The sequence below is a fragment of the Sciurus vulgaris genome (assembly GCF_902686455.1).
Source record: "Sciurus vulgaris genome assembly, chromosome: 4".
Classification (NCBI taxonomy): Eukaryota; Metazoa; Chordata; class Mammalia; order Rodentia; family Sciuridae; genus Sciurus; species Sciurus vulgaris.
The window spans coordinates 52285547-52302602 of NC_136464.1; the positions used below are offsets into that span (position 1 = coordinate 52285547).

Below are 17056 nucleotides of genomic sequence, written 5' to 3' on the forward strand. Positions count from 1 at the left end.
ATGGTACGCCAGGTGTCCCCTTCCTGATATGCAGCTGTGAGGAGGGGGCAGACACTCTGCTCTTTACCGAAACTGCGCAAATCCCCCAGTCCTTTCCCCTCATTCTGGCCAAAGCCAGGGAAGTAACAAGCAAGCTCCCACCTAAGAAATTTTCTCCTAAGCAATTCCCCATCCAGTGCATTTATCAGAGTGATGCTAAATAGGATGCGACTGCAAATAATTTAATTTTTAAAACGTAAGCTTCCTGTTGCCATAGATCAATTAAACCCTCTCACTTTTATTGCCAGATTGACATGGGCATATTTATCACTGCCATAGGAGCTCTGCTGTGCCCGCTGTGTTAAACAAGCTAAGCAGGCAACCAACTCAAAGCATCCAGGGCCCTTGGGGGAAAGGAATGGGACCACCAGAAAGGATTTTGCCCTGCCCCAAACAGGGAGAGAGAAAACTGAAGTTGGAACAATTCATTAAAAAGCTCTCTTTGGGCTAAACACAGTGGTGCACACCTGTGATCCCAGCTACTTGGGAGGCTGAGACAGGAGGAACACAAGTTCAAGGCCAGCCTGGCAACTCAGTGACATATTGCCTCAAAATAAAATCTAAAAGGAACTGGAGGTGTGGCTCAGTGGTTGAGTGCCACTGGGTTCACTCCCTAGCAGTGGGTGGGAAGGACTTGCCTTGAGCAACTCAAGGAACCCAATACAAGCTAAAGCAAAGGATTCTGTTTGCTCATCTGCAAAGTAAAGGTAAAATATGAAGAAGTTCATGGAAGAATTCAAGCCAATGAACATTCATATACTCTTGGTAGCAGAAATTGGCATAACCTCTCTAGAGGGAAATCTGACATGTGTACCAAAGCCCCACCCCCCGAAAATTTTGTCTCTAGGAATTTGTCCAAAGCAACCAAGACATACTCATCAATGAGTATTCCAAGGGTATTTACAACAGAGTTTTTTATAACAGTAAAAATCTAGAAACAACCTATATGTCCAACACTAAGAAATTATTTAGACACCATTAAAAATCGTGAGCAGTATTTATCAAAATGGGAAAATGCTTCTAACAGTGTTTACCAGAGCATTGATTTTTTTTTTTAAAGGCATTAAAAAAGACTAAGAAGGCATCATGATTTTAACAATGGTGGTTTCTGTCTGGCTGGTAAAATTATCGGTGATTTGAAAAGACAACTGCTTCCTTTATAACCTTGTGAGCTTTCAAATATTTCTATATTGATTATTGGTACTTTTATATAAGAAAAATTATCTTCAAATATAAAGATCTTAAATATAATTTCATGCAGATGTAGACGTTAGATCATGATCATTCATGCATTCAAATGCAAAGGGGCAAAAGGTCACTCCTCCTAGGTGTAACCTGATTAATTCCCTAAATCTTCTATCCTTATTTCAGGATGGATGGCAAGATCCTGACTCTGGGAATTTTGTCAAAAGAACTTCTCCCAGTCACTGTAGTTGACCTCATTCCCACTCAATCACAACAGGAAGAATCAGATCCAGGCCGAAACTAGCAGAGGAGAGAGTTGTTTAGACCTTGAAAGGGAGACAGGGTTTTTATTTGGGCCTGTTGCTTCCCTTTCCAACTTCCAACCTGACAGAGATCACACTGATTCTAGTCTTCTACAGACTTTAATTTCCCCAAGACAGAATCATCTAAACACTACAACTTGAAATGTATGACCTTCTGCATGGGAAGATAACCAGTTTATTATTGGACAACCCAACTGAGGCAGAGGTGGATTCATCATAGTTAACGCAGAGGACTCTGAGATGTAATAGAAAGGAGGAAAAATCATATGGTAATTTCAAACAAAAGTTTTGAGCTTATAAATCCATAACTACCCTTCCTGTCAGCATGAGCAGGTAGTCACAGAAGAATCAACAGAACTAACTCTTTCACACATGAGATCAACATTAGGGATGGTATATGGCTAAGAATGAATGGCAAGGCAACAAAGAAGGATGGTCCTAAAGGAAGTGTTTTGGGGCCTGGTGGTGAAGTAAATACAAATGTGGCCATATAAGAAATTCACCTGAACAGAGCAATAACAAGCAGGGCAATTAAGTCAGTCATTAAAAACACCCAACAGGGCTGGGGTTGTGGCCCAGTGGCAGAGCACTTGCCTAGCACAAGCACTAGGTTCAGTTCTCAGCACCACATATAAATAAATAAATAAATAAGTATCCACAGCCAACTAAAAATATACGTGTGTGTGTGTGTGTGTGTGTGTGTATACACATATATAAAAAACACTCAACAAAGAAAATCCCTAGACCTGATTCTTCACTAGTGAATTCTACCAGACATTTAAAGAATGAACATGAACTATTCTTGGACTTCTTCAAATAACAGAAGAGGAAGGAATACTTCCAAACTCATTTTACAAGGCAAGCATTAGTTACCACGATACCAGACAAGGACATGATGAGAAAAGAAAATTAAATGCCAATATCCCCAATGAACACAGATACAAAATTTTCAATAATGCTAGCAAACCAAGTTCAACAGCCCATTAAAGCTGGGCCTAGAAGTGCATGCCTATAATTCCAGCTACTTGAGAGGCTGAGGCAGGAGGATCACAAGTGCAAATCCAGCCTGGACAACTAAGTGAGATCCTATCTCAAAAATTAAAAATAAAAAAGGGTCAGGAATTTAGCTCCCGGCAGAGTACTCCTGGATTCAATCCCCAGTATCACAAAAAAATAAACAAATAAATAAATAAAATTAAAAACCCTGACACACTAAAAGGGTCATATACCATGGGACACAAGGATGGGTTTAATATACACAAATCAATAAATGTGGCACACCACGTTAACAGAATAAAGGATAAAAATTATATGATCATCTTGATAGATGCAGGTAAAGCATTCAACAAAATTCAGCAGACTTTCATGATAAAAACTCTCAACAAATTAGGTACAGAAGGAATATACTTCAACACACTAAAGGCCACAGCAAACATCACACTCAATGGTGATAAACTGAAAGCTTTTCCTCTAAGACCAGGAATAAAACAAGGATGCCCACTCCTATTATTTTCTTTCCGTATAGTATTAGAAATCCCAACCAGAACAATAGGCAACAAATAAAAAACATCCAAATCAGAAAGGAAAAGTAAAATTGTCTGTTTGTAGATGTCATGATCATATACATAGAAGACCATAGAGATTCTACCAAAAAAAAAAAAAAAACATTAAAACTACTAAGTGTAGTAAACTTGCAGGATATCAAGTCAAGACACAAAAACCAGTTGCATTTCTGCTAACAAAAAACCTATTCAAAAGAGAAATTAAGAAAACAATCCCATTTACAACAGACTCAAAAATAAAATACTTAGAAATTCAACCAAAGAAGTGAAACAAAGTTATTGAAAATTATGAAACACTGAGGAAAGAAATTAAAGGCACAAATAAATGAAAAGCTATCCCGTGTTCATGGACTGAAAGACTTAATTTTGTTACAAGGTCCTCACTACCTAATGTGATCAACAGATGCAATGCAATCCCTATAAAATTCTAATGTCGATTTTTTAACAAAAATTTGTATGCCAGCAAAAGACACCATAAAGCCAAAGCAATCTTAAGCAAAAAGAACAAAGCTGAAGACATCATGCTATCTAAACATACTACAAAGCAAAACAATATAGTACTGGTGCAAAACAGGTATATAGACCAATGGAAGACAATACAGAGTCTAATAAATTTATGCATTTGTAGTCAATCTTCAACAAAGGCACCAAGAAACACAAAAGGGAAAGAATAGCTTCTTCAATAAATGGTGCTAGGAAAACAAAATATCCACATGCAGAAGAATGAAATTAGACCCTTATCTTTTATTATATACAAAAGTAAGTCAAAATGAATTAAAGACTTAAATGTAAGTCTTAAAACTATAAAACCACTAGAAGAAAACAGAGAAATAGTGTCTTGATATTGGTTTGAGCAATGACTTTTTTGATAGAGCATCAATAGCACAAGCAACAAAAGCAAAAATAAATAAATGGGATTACAGCAAGCTAAAAAGCTTCTGCACAACAAAGGAAGCAATCATCAGAGTAAAGAAACAACCTATGCAATGGGAAAAGTATGTGAAAATCATATGTGTTCATCAGTTTTGTATTACTATAACAAAACACCTGAGATAATCAACTTAAAAAGAGGAAAGGCTTATTCCAGCCCATGATTTTGGAGGTTTCAGTCCATGGTCAGTTAGCCCTGTTGCTTCTGGGCCTGAAGTAAGGCAGTACCTCAAGGCAGGAGCATACACAGAGAAGGCCTATTCACTTCAAAAAAGAATAAAACTAATACCTCGCACCCCCCTTCGAGAGTACACCCCCACAATGACCTAAAACCTCCCACTAAGTCCTGCCTCTTCAGGGTTTTGCCATCTCCCAATAGCACCACAGGACTGGGAACCAAGCCTCCAACACCTAGGTCTTTGGAGGACACTTATCCACACCGTATCATCATACATATAAGAGGTTAATATCCAAAATATATAAGGAACTCAACTCAATGGCAAGAAAAGAAATAACCTCACTTTAAAATGAACAAAGATCCTGAATGACTCTTCTCAAAACAAAATGTATTATCAGATGTGATCATGCACACCCATAATCCCTCAACTCAGGACTCTGAGGCAGGAAGATCACATGTTTAAGGCCAGCCTTGGCAATTTAGTGAGATCCTCAGCAACTAAGTAAGACTCTTGTCCCAAAATAAAAAATAAAAAAGGCTGGGGATGTGGCTCAGTGGTAAAGTACCCCTGGGTTCAATCCCTAGAACCAAAAGGAGGAGAAGGATAAATAGGCAGTAGATACCTGGTGAGAAATCACTATTCGTCAGGAAATACCCATCTAAACAAAAATGAGAGATCATCTCTCACCTATTCAAATGGCTGTTATCAAAAAGACAAAAGATAACAAGCGCTGACAAGGATAGGGAGAAAAGGGAAGCTTCACACACTGGTGGTGGAAATGTAAATTGAGACAGCCATTGTGGAAAACAGTATGGAGCTTCTTCAAAAAATTAAAAATAGAACTATCATATGACCCAGAAATCCCACTCCTGAGAATAAATCAAATGATATTAAGTCAGCATGTCAAAGAGCCATCTGCACTCCTGTGTCCAAGGCAGCACTATTCACAGTGGCCAAGGTGGGGAGCAACCTAAGTGTCCATTGGCAAACGAGTGAATTAAAAAAAAAAAAAAAAAAAAAAAAAGTGATACTGATAATCACAATGGAATATTACCATAAAAAAGAAGGAAACCCTGTCATTTGCAACAATATGGATGAACCTGGAGGACATTATGCTAAGTGAAATAAAACAGGCACAGAAAGACAAACACTGCATAGTCTCATTTACATATGGAATCTAAAACATCAAACTCACAGAAACAAAGACTAGAATGGTGGTTGCCAAGGGCTGGTGGGTGGGGAAAATGAAGGGAAGTTGGTCAAAAAGAAAAAATTTCAGTTATGCAAGATGAATTAATTCTAGAGAAGAATGAAATTAGACTCTTATCTCACACCATATATAAAAATATACTCCAAATGAATTAAACACTTACATACAACATACAGCGTGCTGACTAGGTAATGTTGCTGTAGTATATACTTGAAATTTGCTAAGACAGATCTTCAATGTTTTCACCATTAGAAAAAAGTAGCTATGTGAAGTAACATATGTAAATTAGCTTGAATGTGGAAACCATCTCACAAAATTTATGAAAATGAAAACATCCCATTGTAGACCTCAAATATGTAGAATTTTTAATTGTCAATTATGCCTCAATAAAGTTGGAAAAAAGAAATTCACATGTTAATATCTGCTTGAACCATCTCTGGAAGACTATGCAAAAATTAAGTAACAATAGTGAAGAATTCAGAGCAGAAAAGGAAGGTTAAAGTACTCAGGCGTGAAGGACACTCTTGTCCCCCTCTTTTCCTGTCCGTTCCTTGTAATGGTTCTGCCATATGCAGGTTGGAACTAAGAAAAATAAATAGAACCCCTTGCCTAAAAGCGTATTGTGGCCTAATACACAAATAGACTGCAACAAATCTTGCAGCCCAGGAAAGACTTTTATTGCTCTGGGTTTTTTGCGTTTTTTTGTTTTGTTTTGTTTTGTTTTTTGTTGTTTTGTTTTTGGGTTTTTTTTTTTGTTTGGTTGGTTTTGCTTTGGGATTTTTTTTTTCGTGGGGGTACCAGGAATTGAATTCAGGGGCACTCAAACACTGAGCCACATCCCACAAATAGGACCACTGAGTCCTATTTTGTATTTTTTTTTTTTTTTTTTTTTTAGAGACAGGATCTTGCTGGGTTGCCGAGGTCCTTGCTTTTGCTGAGGATGGCTTTGAACTCACGATCCTCCTGCCTCAGCCTCCGGAGTACTGGTATTATAGGCATGCACCACCATGCCCAGCTATTGCTCTGTTTTAGGTAATACCCTGACATGATTTTGGATGTCAAAAGGAAGGCTGCAGAGATGTTCTTAAAATGAGAGGAGAGGGTTGATTTTTCTGTATACAATAATGTGAAGAGAGTTTTGTGTTTCTGAGGGCAGCTCTGGAAACACAGTAAATAACATGGGAGAGAAAGACACCTGGTCACTTGCAGAAGGCCTAACCCTAAATAAGAAAGGGCAGGCAAGGAGAGATTCCCTATGGCAGGGAATACCCAAAAGATTCCCAGGAACAGTGCTATTCCAAATGTGTCTCCTGCTGTACGCTGCAATGTCCACCAACCCCCTCACATGCACGCTACACCTCGAGCTAGCATAATACATATTAATACTGTGTTGGGCTTCGAGAAAAGTGGGGGTCCCTAGCAGAGTCAGGCAGGCTGCCAAGAGGGAGAACCAAAGACAAGAAGTCAAGAGATAGTCAGAACTGATGATATGGTAAATCTGGGTGCAGTTTAGATTGACTGGGAAATTTGCTCCCTTCTATCCTATGGTCATGGGGTGGTGGGCTCTAGGGGCAGCTTTCTATAGAATATGGGATGTAGATTCCCACTCTTTCATTTGGATATGATGATCCCTGAAGCCCAGCAGGCTTGGGCCATTTTTTACATACCTACCTACTTGGAAAGCAATGGATGAGCTCCTGTCTCTTCCTGACTCTCTGTTCTCCCCTCTTCCTCACCCTTATTCTTTTTAAGAGGAATGGTTAAGCATATAAAACATTTAGATTCTGATCTAGCTGAAGGCAAAGACAGATGGAGCCTGAGTACATTCACATCTTCTTCTGACACCCAAGAGGAATGGTGCCACCTTCCCTTGACCCCAGTTAGGTAAATAAGGAGGGGTGAATGATCCCACCCAAGCATACCCAAGTCAAGCCAGAGTGCTTCTCTCTACTCTGGTCTGCAGTTCCCTCCTAAACATAAACTCCTCCTGAACCGTAGGCCTCACCCCACCACTGTGCAACCCTGCTGGAACCCAGCTACAGCCCAGTGTAGCGATTACACACTGACAAGAAACCCTGCTAAGCAGATGTGATAGAGACTCAGATTCAGCACTACCAAAAATTCTCTCCAAATTCTCAACTAAAGAAAACATGTGTTTACTATTCTCCCACTGAATCCACTTTACAGATCCCCCACCCCTTGCTAAATTTTCCTGCATCCAGGATCCATCTTTTCCTATGATAAGGATAGATCCAGCCCTGCAGAGTTAGTTAAAAGTCCCTTCTCCCCAGATGCGCACTTTCCAAGGTCCAGCCTCTTCTCTGCCCAAGGCAGGCAGGGCCCCAGGCATGACAAAGATGGCTGTCTCCTCAGATCTGATAGCCCAGTCCCATGACCCGTTGCCACTGACACTTCCTCACAGGGCCCAGCCTCCCCAGAAGCACATCGAGGCTTCCACCAGTTATTCATTCGCAAGACAACCACAGCCCCATGTCACGATGTACTGAGGCCCTAGAGTCCACTCACACAAAAAGAGCTCCTGCCCCAGTAAAGGAATCTTCCATATGAACACAGGCAGGGGAGCTATTGGGAATGCACACAGGCCAAGGTTCCCACAAGTGTCAGATGTACTCCACTCTGGAATGTGCACTCCATCCTTTCTTTGGGTACTGGGACAAAAAAAAAAAAAAAAAAAAAAAAAAAAAAAAAAATCCTGCATTTCTCTAGGGTCTACATCTATTTGTTTGGCTTCCTCTGGTCACCTTGCGACATATCAGTTTCCAGATCTCCTGAGAGACATGCAAACCCCTGGGGAGTCAAGGAAGGAACACACAGTGGCTGTGCTCTTCCCACCACCATCCTCTGGACAACCCCTTCCTAGAGGTGATCATCCATGGGGCTGAGTGCTCCAGGGCCCCAGCTACAACTCTGCTGATATAGCTCAAATCCTCCTCTAGCGTTGCTGCCTTAGTGCCCTGAATTTGTCCATTTCCCCCAAATTCTTAACTCCCAAGTATCCTGACTCAGAATTTGGGAGTGAAAAGTCTCCAAGGCTGGAAGCAGGAAAGTGCCTGAGCTCCAGAATTAGGCTCCTTGCCTCTCCTTCTACCCCAAGAATTTGTCCCAGACAGAGGACAGCACACAACTCAAGGATGGCACTTAGGGAGAAAGCCCTGAGTGGAACCAGCTTAAGAGCAAAAGCCACCAGCCTGACCCTACTCATTTATCCCACTGATACATGCCTTTCAAGCACCACCTACTCCCCCTCATACACCCCAAGCCCAGTCATCAGCCATAACCTTTCAGGACAAAATGAAAGAACTGTGTTCTCCATTAGAATAACATACAAGATTACACTCACCTTTTGCCAAGACTGGAACAGTTGCTAGAGGATTTCCTTCCCTCCCACCCACCCCATGCCAACAGTGTTTGATTCCTTTGAAACACCATCTGGTAGAAATCATAATCACAAATATTTAAAGCTCCAATTCATAAAAAGTAAAAGAAAGAAAACACACACATGCACTGACCCTACCTGTGATTTGGCAAATGCCTAGGGAGACAGCATTATCCAAAAAAGCACACCTAAACGCCCCCAAAACTCTTGCTGGCTCCATCTTATTCCTTCCCTGAGAGCGCTCGGACTCATCTACATGGGCAGTATTGAGAAAGGGGAAGAACAAAGTGATGATGTGACAGTCGCCCATGGAAACTCAGGTGACAAGGATGATGCTCCAACACGTGATGCTCCTCCAGCAGCACAAAAAGGCTAGACAACGAACCATCTCAAGTGGAGTCAAACGTTTGGGTTGAGATTCCATGTGGCTCAGGACCCCAGGCTAAATAAAAGCACACTCTATGCAGAGCTGGAACCTTTGACTTTCATCTGCCAGCTCATGAGTACCCAGGGGAACTGGGCCTCCCAGGCCTGGCCTGCATCCTGCGAAGGTTACATACCTCAGAAGGTTGAAGCTCAGATCCAGCCTCTTTGCAAAATGTCCACAGTCCCTGCCAAGGTGTTCTGGAATTTCTCTGCAGTCCTGGCCTATGTAGGACACCTGGAAATTAAGTGGAACAGAAACAATGTGGCAAACGGAAATTACCCAGCTGCTCACAACCCTGAGTCATTGATCCGATGATTGCTTCCGCAACTTTAAACGCATGCTCCTCACACACAAAAAGGCTACACTGTGACTGTTTTCCTGATCAAATCAGCTTCAGGGGCTTCAGGGACTCTGCCAAGAGCTCCCCTTTCCTGATACAGCTAGTGTGATGGAGACTAATCCTGGCACAATGGAAATTAGACTAAAATTGGCCAGATTCAGGTGTCCAAAAGAAACCCCAATGTCAGAGCACATGGATACAATTGTAACAATCAGCCTTGCACTCAGGGGTCTTTCCAACAGCTGCCTCTCTGGCTCTCCTTCCCCTGCACTGTCCCCTCCCAATCACTCTGTAGTGCACGTGCCCTCAGAAAAGGACACAGCAGATGCACTTACTGGCATTCACCCCTCAGGGTGCTGAACAAATAGAGTTGGTTAAGAAAACCTCCCCAGACTGCCAATTCCATCTCATTACCATTGAGTCTAAAATGCCCTCCACTCTCCAAATGATGTTGAAGGTGACAGAGCAATGACATGTGGCCAGAGTTCCCAAGTCCCCCTCTTCCAGGGAGCCTTTTGCAATCAACCCCATTCAACTGACAGAGCTGCCTCCTTAGGCATTTTATCTTACTTATTCATTCTAAATGCCTGGCAAGTGTTCAAATATTACAAGGCTACACTGAACCTCAATCCCAGAACCTGACTGCGAAGGTCTATGGACTTAATCATTACCCCAAATACCCACTCTGGGGAACCCATTTTACAGATATCTTCCAGAATAGCATTCTGATGGCAGAACTGGCAACGAATTTCAAAACTGGAAAAATGAACCCATGGGTCAGAGATGGCCAATGGGTCACAATATGTGATCCATTCCCAAAGTACAAAACCGTCAACTCCCAGGTGGAAATTCAGGCCTGTCACGTGGCCACAGCCTTGATCCTGTCTCCCTGCAAACTTACATTCTTCTATGCATATAGACAAACATATCTTGGAATGAGTGGGGGGTACAAAAATAAGGCAGCCATCTTACATTCTCAGATACTAGGTTGAACCACAAGCATTACGAACATCCAACTATTGGCCCTGTAAGACAGAACCTTCATATGATTCACCCTAATACAAATCACAGTACACCCTAGCACCTTCCGTTTTTCAAGTTATCACTCACTCCTCTCCTAACCAAAGGGGGTAAACCACTGACAATACAATAACCTGTTTTCACTCTCTTTCCATTCATTCTTCTTCAGTGACTTCATTCCAGGAGGAAACACAGTGGGGAGAACCCACAGAAAAATAGCTGACTGAAATAATTTGATTCATAAAGGCACAGGCTAAAAAATAAAGGGCTCTAGGTTCAATCTAGCAACCTCTCCCCTTTCTACATGCAGTACATCTTTCTTTTTTTAATTTTTTATTTTTTTAATTTTTACAGACTGCATTTGGATTCACTGTACACAAATGGGGTACAACTTTTCATTCTATGGTTGTACACAACGTAGATTCACACCATACATATAATCGTACATGTACCTAGGGTAATGTCTGTCTCAGTCCACTATCTTTCTTTCCCCCACCCCCTCCCACCACACTTCCCTCTACACAATCCAAAGTTCTTTCATTTTCTCTTACCAACCCTACCGCCACCCCTCCTCATTATGTCTCATCATCCACTTATCAGAGAAAACATTTGGCCTTTGTTTTTTCAGGCTTGGCTTATTTCACTTAGCGTGATATTCTCCAACTCCATCCATTTACCAGCAAATGCCAGAATTTTATTCTTCTTTATGGCTGAGTAATATTCCATTGTGTATATATACCACAGTTTCTTTATCCATTCACCAATTGAAGGACATCTAGGTTGGTTCCACAATCTAGCTATTGTGAATTGAGCAGCTATGAACACTGATAGGCTGCTTTACTGTAGTATGCTGATTTTAAGTCCTTTGGGTATAAACCGAGGAGTGGGATAGCTGGGTCAAATGATAGGTTCATTCCAAATTCTCTAAGGAATCTCCATACTGCTTTCCAGAGTTAGCCCATCTTTCTTCATAGATCCTTGTGTAATAAATTAAGTTCTGAGATAAGAAATCATACACCAAGGAGAGATCAGAGACACAAGGCTCAGATCAATCTAGGGACTTTGGCCTATCTCAAGAGATTCACAATCAGCAGCTTCTTTTGCATTATAAGTTTGAATTTACCCCCAGATCTATGGAGCTTAGCCAAAAAAAAAAAAAATCTCACTCACCCCAGCCTACAACACAGCTTGTATGTCACCATCACTCAAGACCTGTGAGTCAGGGAAGCTGAGACTTAAATAGAGACACCGAGTTCTTTCCTTATAGATTAACCAAGGACTAAATCCAGTAAGGATCCAGCTTATCAAAACCTTTATATTTTATACAAGAAAATTAGGACTCCAGAACCCTGATCAACAAGATACAGCTTCTTAGATCAAGTTCTGCACCATGAATAAGGACTTTGAACTTAGGAAGTCCTTACAAATCCAATGTCAATGTAAGTGTTCTTGATCTCCAAGTACCAATGGTGCCTCTATCAAGAAGTTTTGCTTCAAAATCTTCCTGCTGAAAGGACCATGCTGGATGGCCCAGGAAGAACACCAGAACCTGGGAAAAGATGGGGATACTTGTTCCCCCTTTTCCTCCCCTTCAGAGGAAACAACAGTACCAAGGACAGCTGTCTCCGTGAAGCATTTAGATCACAAGTCTAACAGTTTCATCAGCTTGTTTTTATTATATGGTCTTAACAGCAAAACATCTTAAGAAAACAAAACAAGACACAACTTGATCCCATTCCATCAAGATGAAGACCAAGTCTCCAAAATTTAGCATGAGAACCAACTTGATAGGCCATGCTTGGACCTTCCCTATATTTAGCTGGCAATCTTTAGAGATGTCAGCTAAACCCACCAGGTTGGGGGACTCAAATTAGCTGGAAAAAGGTTTAATAGCAGCAAGCAGTCACTGCTGAGCATTGCAACCAATGAGTAGGAGACAGACTTGTCTAAGATGGGCTTCTGAGTGGAAGACCTCTCAGGACATAGGGAAACTTCTTAGTGCACAGGACCACCTAATATAAGACACAAGGCCTGAAGAACCAGACCAAAAATTATTTGCTTTTTCAGTAAGCAGGGAAATTAACAGGATCTTTTTGTTTTTGTTTGTTTGTTGGTACTAGAGATTGAACTCAGGGTTGCTTTACCACTGAAGCTACATCCCCAGCCCTTTTTTTTTTTTTTTTTTTTTTTTTTTTGAGATAGGGTCTCACAAAGTCGCTAAGGCTGGCCTTGAACTTGTGATCCTCCTGCCTCAGCCTCCTGAGTTGCTGGGATCACAGGCCAGTGCCATCACATCCAGCAAAAATTAATTGCTCTTAAATGGCACGCAAGCAATAGCACATCCAGGACAAAAAGTCATTGCATTTAGTCAATTACCTTGACTTAGACTGAATTAGAACAAAGGTTTGAACTTTTAACTTTATATAATTTGTACCCCTTCTACCTTGTGTGGAATAAGAGGACAGATCATTAACAGGCATTAACATCACTAGCAGGCAAATGAAAATATGTTAAGTTAAAGATCCCTACAGAGGGGAACACCAGAGAGGGAACCAGAGTGTCTAGACGGGATTCCCACCCACACACACACTCAGCCCCTCTGAGCAGAAGCTGCAGAAGATCAAACAGCGAAGACCACAGGTTTCTCTTGGCCTTTAGGACAGTCGGCTCGTAGGACCTTCCTGGACATAATAGATTTGTCAGTAGTCAGACTGAGGTGAGGATTATTTTATGACGGCTATCTTTAGGCAAGGGTGGGGGGTTTTCAATATTGTATTTGAATTACCAGAATCACTGTCACAGTAAAAACATCCCTGGGTACAAAAGTATAAGTCCCTGTGCTGCTACTTATTAGCTGTGTTATCTTACACAAGTCACAACTCCTGGGGTCTGTTTCCTCTTTTGTAAATCATCCTAACACTACTAACTGCCCCAAAGGCAGTAAGGATAACATAATAACTCACTTTTATTAAATACCAACTATGTACCCATCAGTCCTCAAGAAACAGCCCCCAAGAAATGTGGAAAAAGTAATTCAAAAAAAAATGAAATGAAAATCAATTTTTTTAAAAAAGTAACAATTCCATGAATCACATATTATCCTCATTTTACTTATAAGATTGAGATAACAGTAAAGGCACAGAGTATTTTCCTTGGCACCTAGCAATCACTAGGTAAACAGTGCTGACTCCGACCACTGTCCCTATGGGAGAGATTGGTTATTTCCAATGTCTCTTGAGCACAAGATTTTAGTGCTCAAATACCAAGGTTGCATTTGCGTCTATAATTGCATCGATGCTACTACAACTTTGATTGTCATGCATTAGTAAAAATAAAGGACAATGCTGAATATAAATGAGGATTTCCAGTCAAGAGAAGCAAATGAAGTCAGACCCACGTTGAAGAGAAAGATTTTACAAAGAAATGTGATGGGAGGACTAGGACATCCCCAAGCACGTGCTGTGACAGGCCCGTGGAGCTCTAAAAAAGCAGCTGAGCAGCAGTCAGCCCACGGTGGTGTGGAGAGCAGAGATCTAGCTTCAACCACACATCATCGTCCATCATATTAAATGGTTTGTTATTGGATTTTTCTCTTCTTTACACTTAAACCATTATTTTATTTGGGATTCATAGGACTAAATATTAAGAAAGTTACATCTGGCTTTATGTTTGTATATTTCAATAACATTGCAATACAAATGATAGAGATACTACAGGCTCACGGAAAATTTTGTGGTTTTGTTGTGGTTGTGTTTTTTCACCTTTTAAGAAGGATTGAAAATAGTAGTTTGTAGAGACTGGACAGGTGGAGGAAGCGTTAACAGGTACAAAGGTGCTGTGGATAAGAGGAAAAACTTCTAATCTTCTATAGCACAGTAGGGTACTATAATTGATAACAATTGGTTGTGTATTTCAAAACAGCTTGTTACTCTGAAAACTTTTAAAGCAAATAAATAAATGATCTGTTTTAAGGTGCTGAATATCCCAATTACCCCCTTCTGATCATTACACATTGTATACATGTATTGAAATACCACACTGTACTCACAAGTAGATATAAGCATGTGTCAAAAAAATTTTTAAAAGAAGGCCCCACCAAAGTTTGAAAAGTACCATGCTACACATTCAAGGTGCTACCCCTAACAGTTACAAATTGCCAGAAGCAGACTGCTAACAAATACTAAATCCACTCACCTGGGCAATTTAGGAAATGAGGTACTAAAACCCCCAGGGGGCATTTTCTAGCCTGCCTTCTTACCTCCTCTCCAAAAGCCCAAAATGTCTCAAGCACACGCTTCAGTGAATGCGCTTGAGCTGTTCAGAGTAGGATAAAAACAGGAGGTGCTGGAAACATCAAGTTTGGGAAATGGGGGTAGGAAAAGGAGGCCTGGGAAAGCTCATAGTTCCACTGACTAGTGTTCTATAAACTTGAAAGAAGCTTCAGGCAGAGAATGCTGGGTTTGAAAATGCAGAGAAACCTAGGGTTTGAGGACAGGGACCACTCATTTCTGAATTCTGGACCTTCTCCAGCTGCCTCCTAACAGTCTATGAATATAAGGACAGAGGCAGCAACAACAAAGGCCGGGGGAGTGCAGACAGGCCATGAGGAGACTAATTTCTAACAACACCCGGTGGTGCCTGGTGCATAGTAGGCACTCAATAAACAATTGTGGAAATGACAAGACCACCCAAAAAAAGAGAGAGGAAAAAAAATTAAAAAGAAAGAAACAGGTAGCAACCAGTTTGGTGGAATGCACAACCGGCCCTCACTGTATCTGTTGAAGCTGTAAAACCCCTTAGACGTCTAAAGAGAAATCATTCCTTTTAGCCCAAAGTAATCTCAAAATCCAATTGTGCCTGACACTGCCTGCCTTAGGCAACCCAAGGGGAGTGCTTCAGAAACTCAGAACTGCTTCTTCAGGGTGTGCCGAGAATGGCGGGAAGTGGGAGGACTAGCTTAGTCAGAGAGCAGAGAAGAGGTTAGAGATAGAGACCGGGCTTTACCAGCAGATACAAAACACCTGGCCCCAGCCAGGCTGAGTTCCTCCCTCCAGCAATGAATAAAAACACCTGAGGCTTTACTGCAGGGCTGAAAGCATGTGATCCAGGTGTCTATCATCCAGGGTTGAAATTGGAGTGTTATCTTTCCCCAGGAACACGTGTTCAAGGAATCAAGGGTGCTACTAAAACTGTAGAGAACGCTGGGCTTCCACCATCCTGGGATAAGGAGCCCGCCTTAACAGCAGAACCTAGTCAGCGGCCCCCCCAGATGCATTATGATTTTCATTGTGACTTTGGTGGCCCTGGGTGTTTTGCCTCCATGGCCCCCATTTCCTCCACTTAAAATACATCAGTTAACTTCTGTTTTACAACTGCATTGGTATAAAGATGAATACACTGTTACATATTAAAACATTTTCTTTGACCAATAGTTCTTTTTAAAATTCAGATTATGAAGAAAAGAAAGTTTAAACACTTTCAATGGGCCCCCAAAAGTACCGAGAGCCGAGAGCCGAGAGCCGTACACTGTGCGGAAAGGAGAAGTTGGTCCTGCCAGGCTGCTCAGTGGGGCGCTAGGAACAGCGGGCGGCGGGGGGTCGGGTCCCTTCCCGCCAGGGAGCGTGCCAGGGCCGAAAGGCGGGCCTGTCCTCAACAGACCTGGGCAGGCTTGGGCACTTGACCCTCATCACTTGCACACGCAGCACTCTCGGGCGGGGGCGCTGTTGAAACCTTGGGGGACCCCGGCCCCGCGGCCCCTCCCCACACGGCTCAGGCCCCGGGCGGGGGCGGGGCTCGCTCGGGCGGACTTACTTGGGTTCCACTGACCACGAGCCCAGCCATGCTGGCCAGGACCCGGAGGGCGCGCGGCACTGGGCTCGGGCGGGCAGCGGCAGCTGGGAGCGCAGTTCCGCACTGGGCGGTCAGCTGACCCGGCGGAAGCCCGAGGCGCGGGCCGGGCGCTGGGAACTCAGCTCAGCCGCGCGCCGCCGTCCTCCGCCCGGGACTGTCCTGCGCTGGTGAACCTCGCTGCCCCGCGCGCGCTGCAGCAGGTGGCCCGCTGCACCCGCCCTCCGCGTGCCCAACGAGACCGGACTCCTGGACTTCCCTGTCCCTCCCCCGCCCAGGGCCCCTTCGCCCCAAGAGGTGTCCTTCAAAATTCCATGCCCAGAACTTTTATTTCGTTAATCAGGACCCGATTTGGGGGTGGGGGTTCCTAACAGGGGCCCTCAATCTGAGCCGTTAGTCTGGAGCGTAGAGTCGGGCCTTTCCTAAATTTCACAATCTAGGTTACATAACTGCCCTCAACTGTCTGAAGGAGGGGCCTCTTCGCCCCAACTCCTCTCGCCTGCTTTGGTGTGGAGTTGGGGAGTCAGTAGATGAAAGGACTCCTGATGGAATGGGGTTTCCTTTTGTAGGAGAGAGGAGAGGGGGAGTTGAAATTTC

At 42.6% G+C, this 17056-nt stretch overlaps 1 protein-coding gene across 1 annotated transcript in view; it reads right to left on the reverse strand.

Moving 5' to 3' along the window:
* Positions 1-16759, reverse strand: part of LRMDA (leucine rich melanocyte differentiation associated) — a 1042563-nt gene extending 1025804 nt beyond the window's left edge. The window contains exons 1-2 of the mRNA XM_079135971.1: positions 16424-16759; positions 9386-9486 (exon numbers count right to left, since the gene is read on the reverse strand). Of these exons, the coding sequence (XP_078992097.1) occupies positions 9386-9486; positions 16424-16453 (131 nt within the window). The 5' untranslated portion in view covers positions 16454-16759. The remainder of the gene's footprint in view (positions 1-9385; positions 9487-16423) is intronic.
* Positions 16760-17056: the final 297 nt, after the last annotated feature.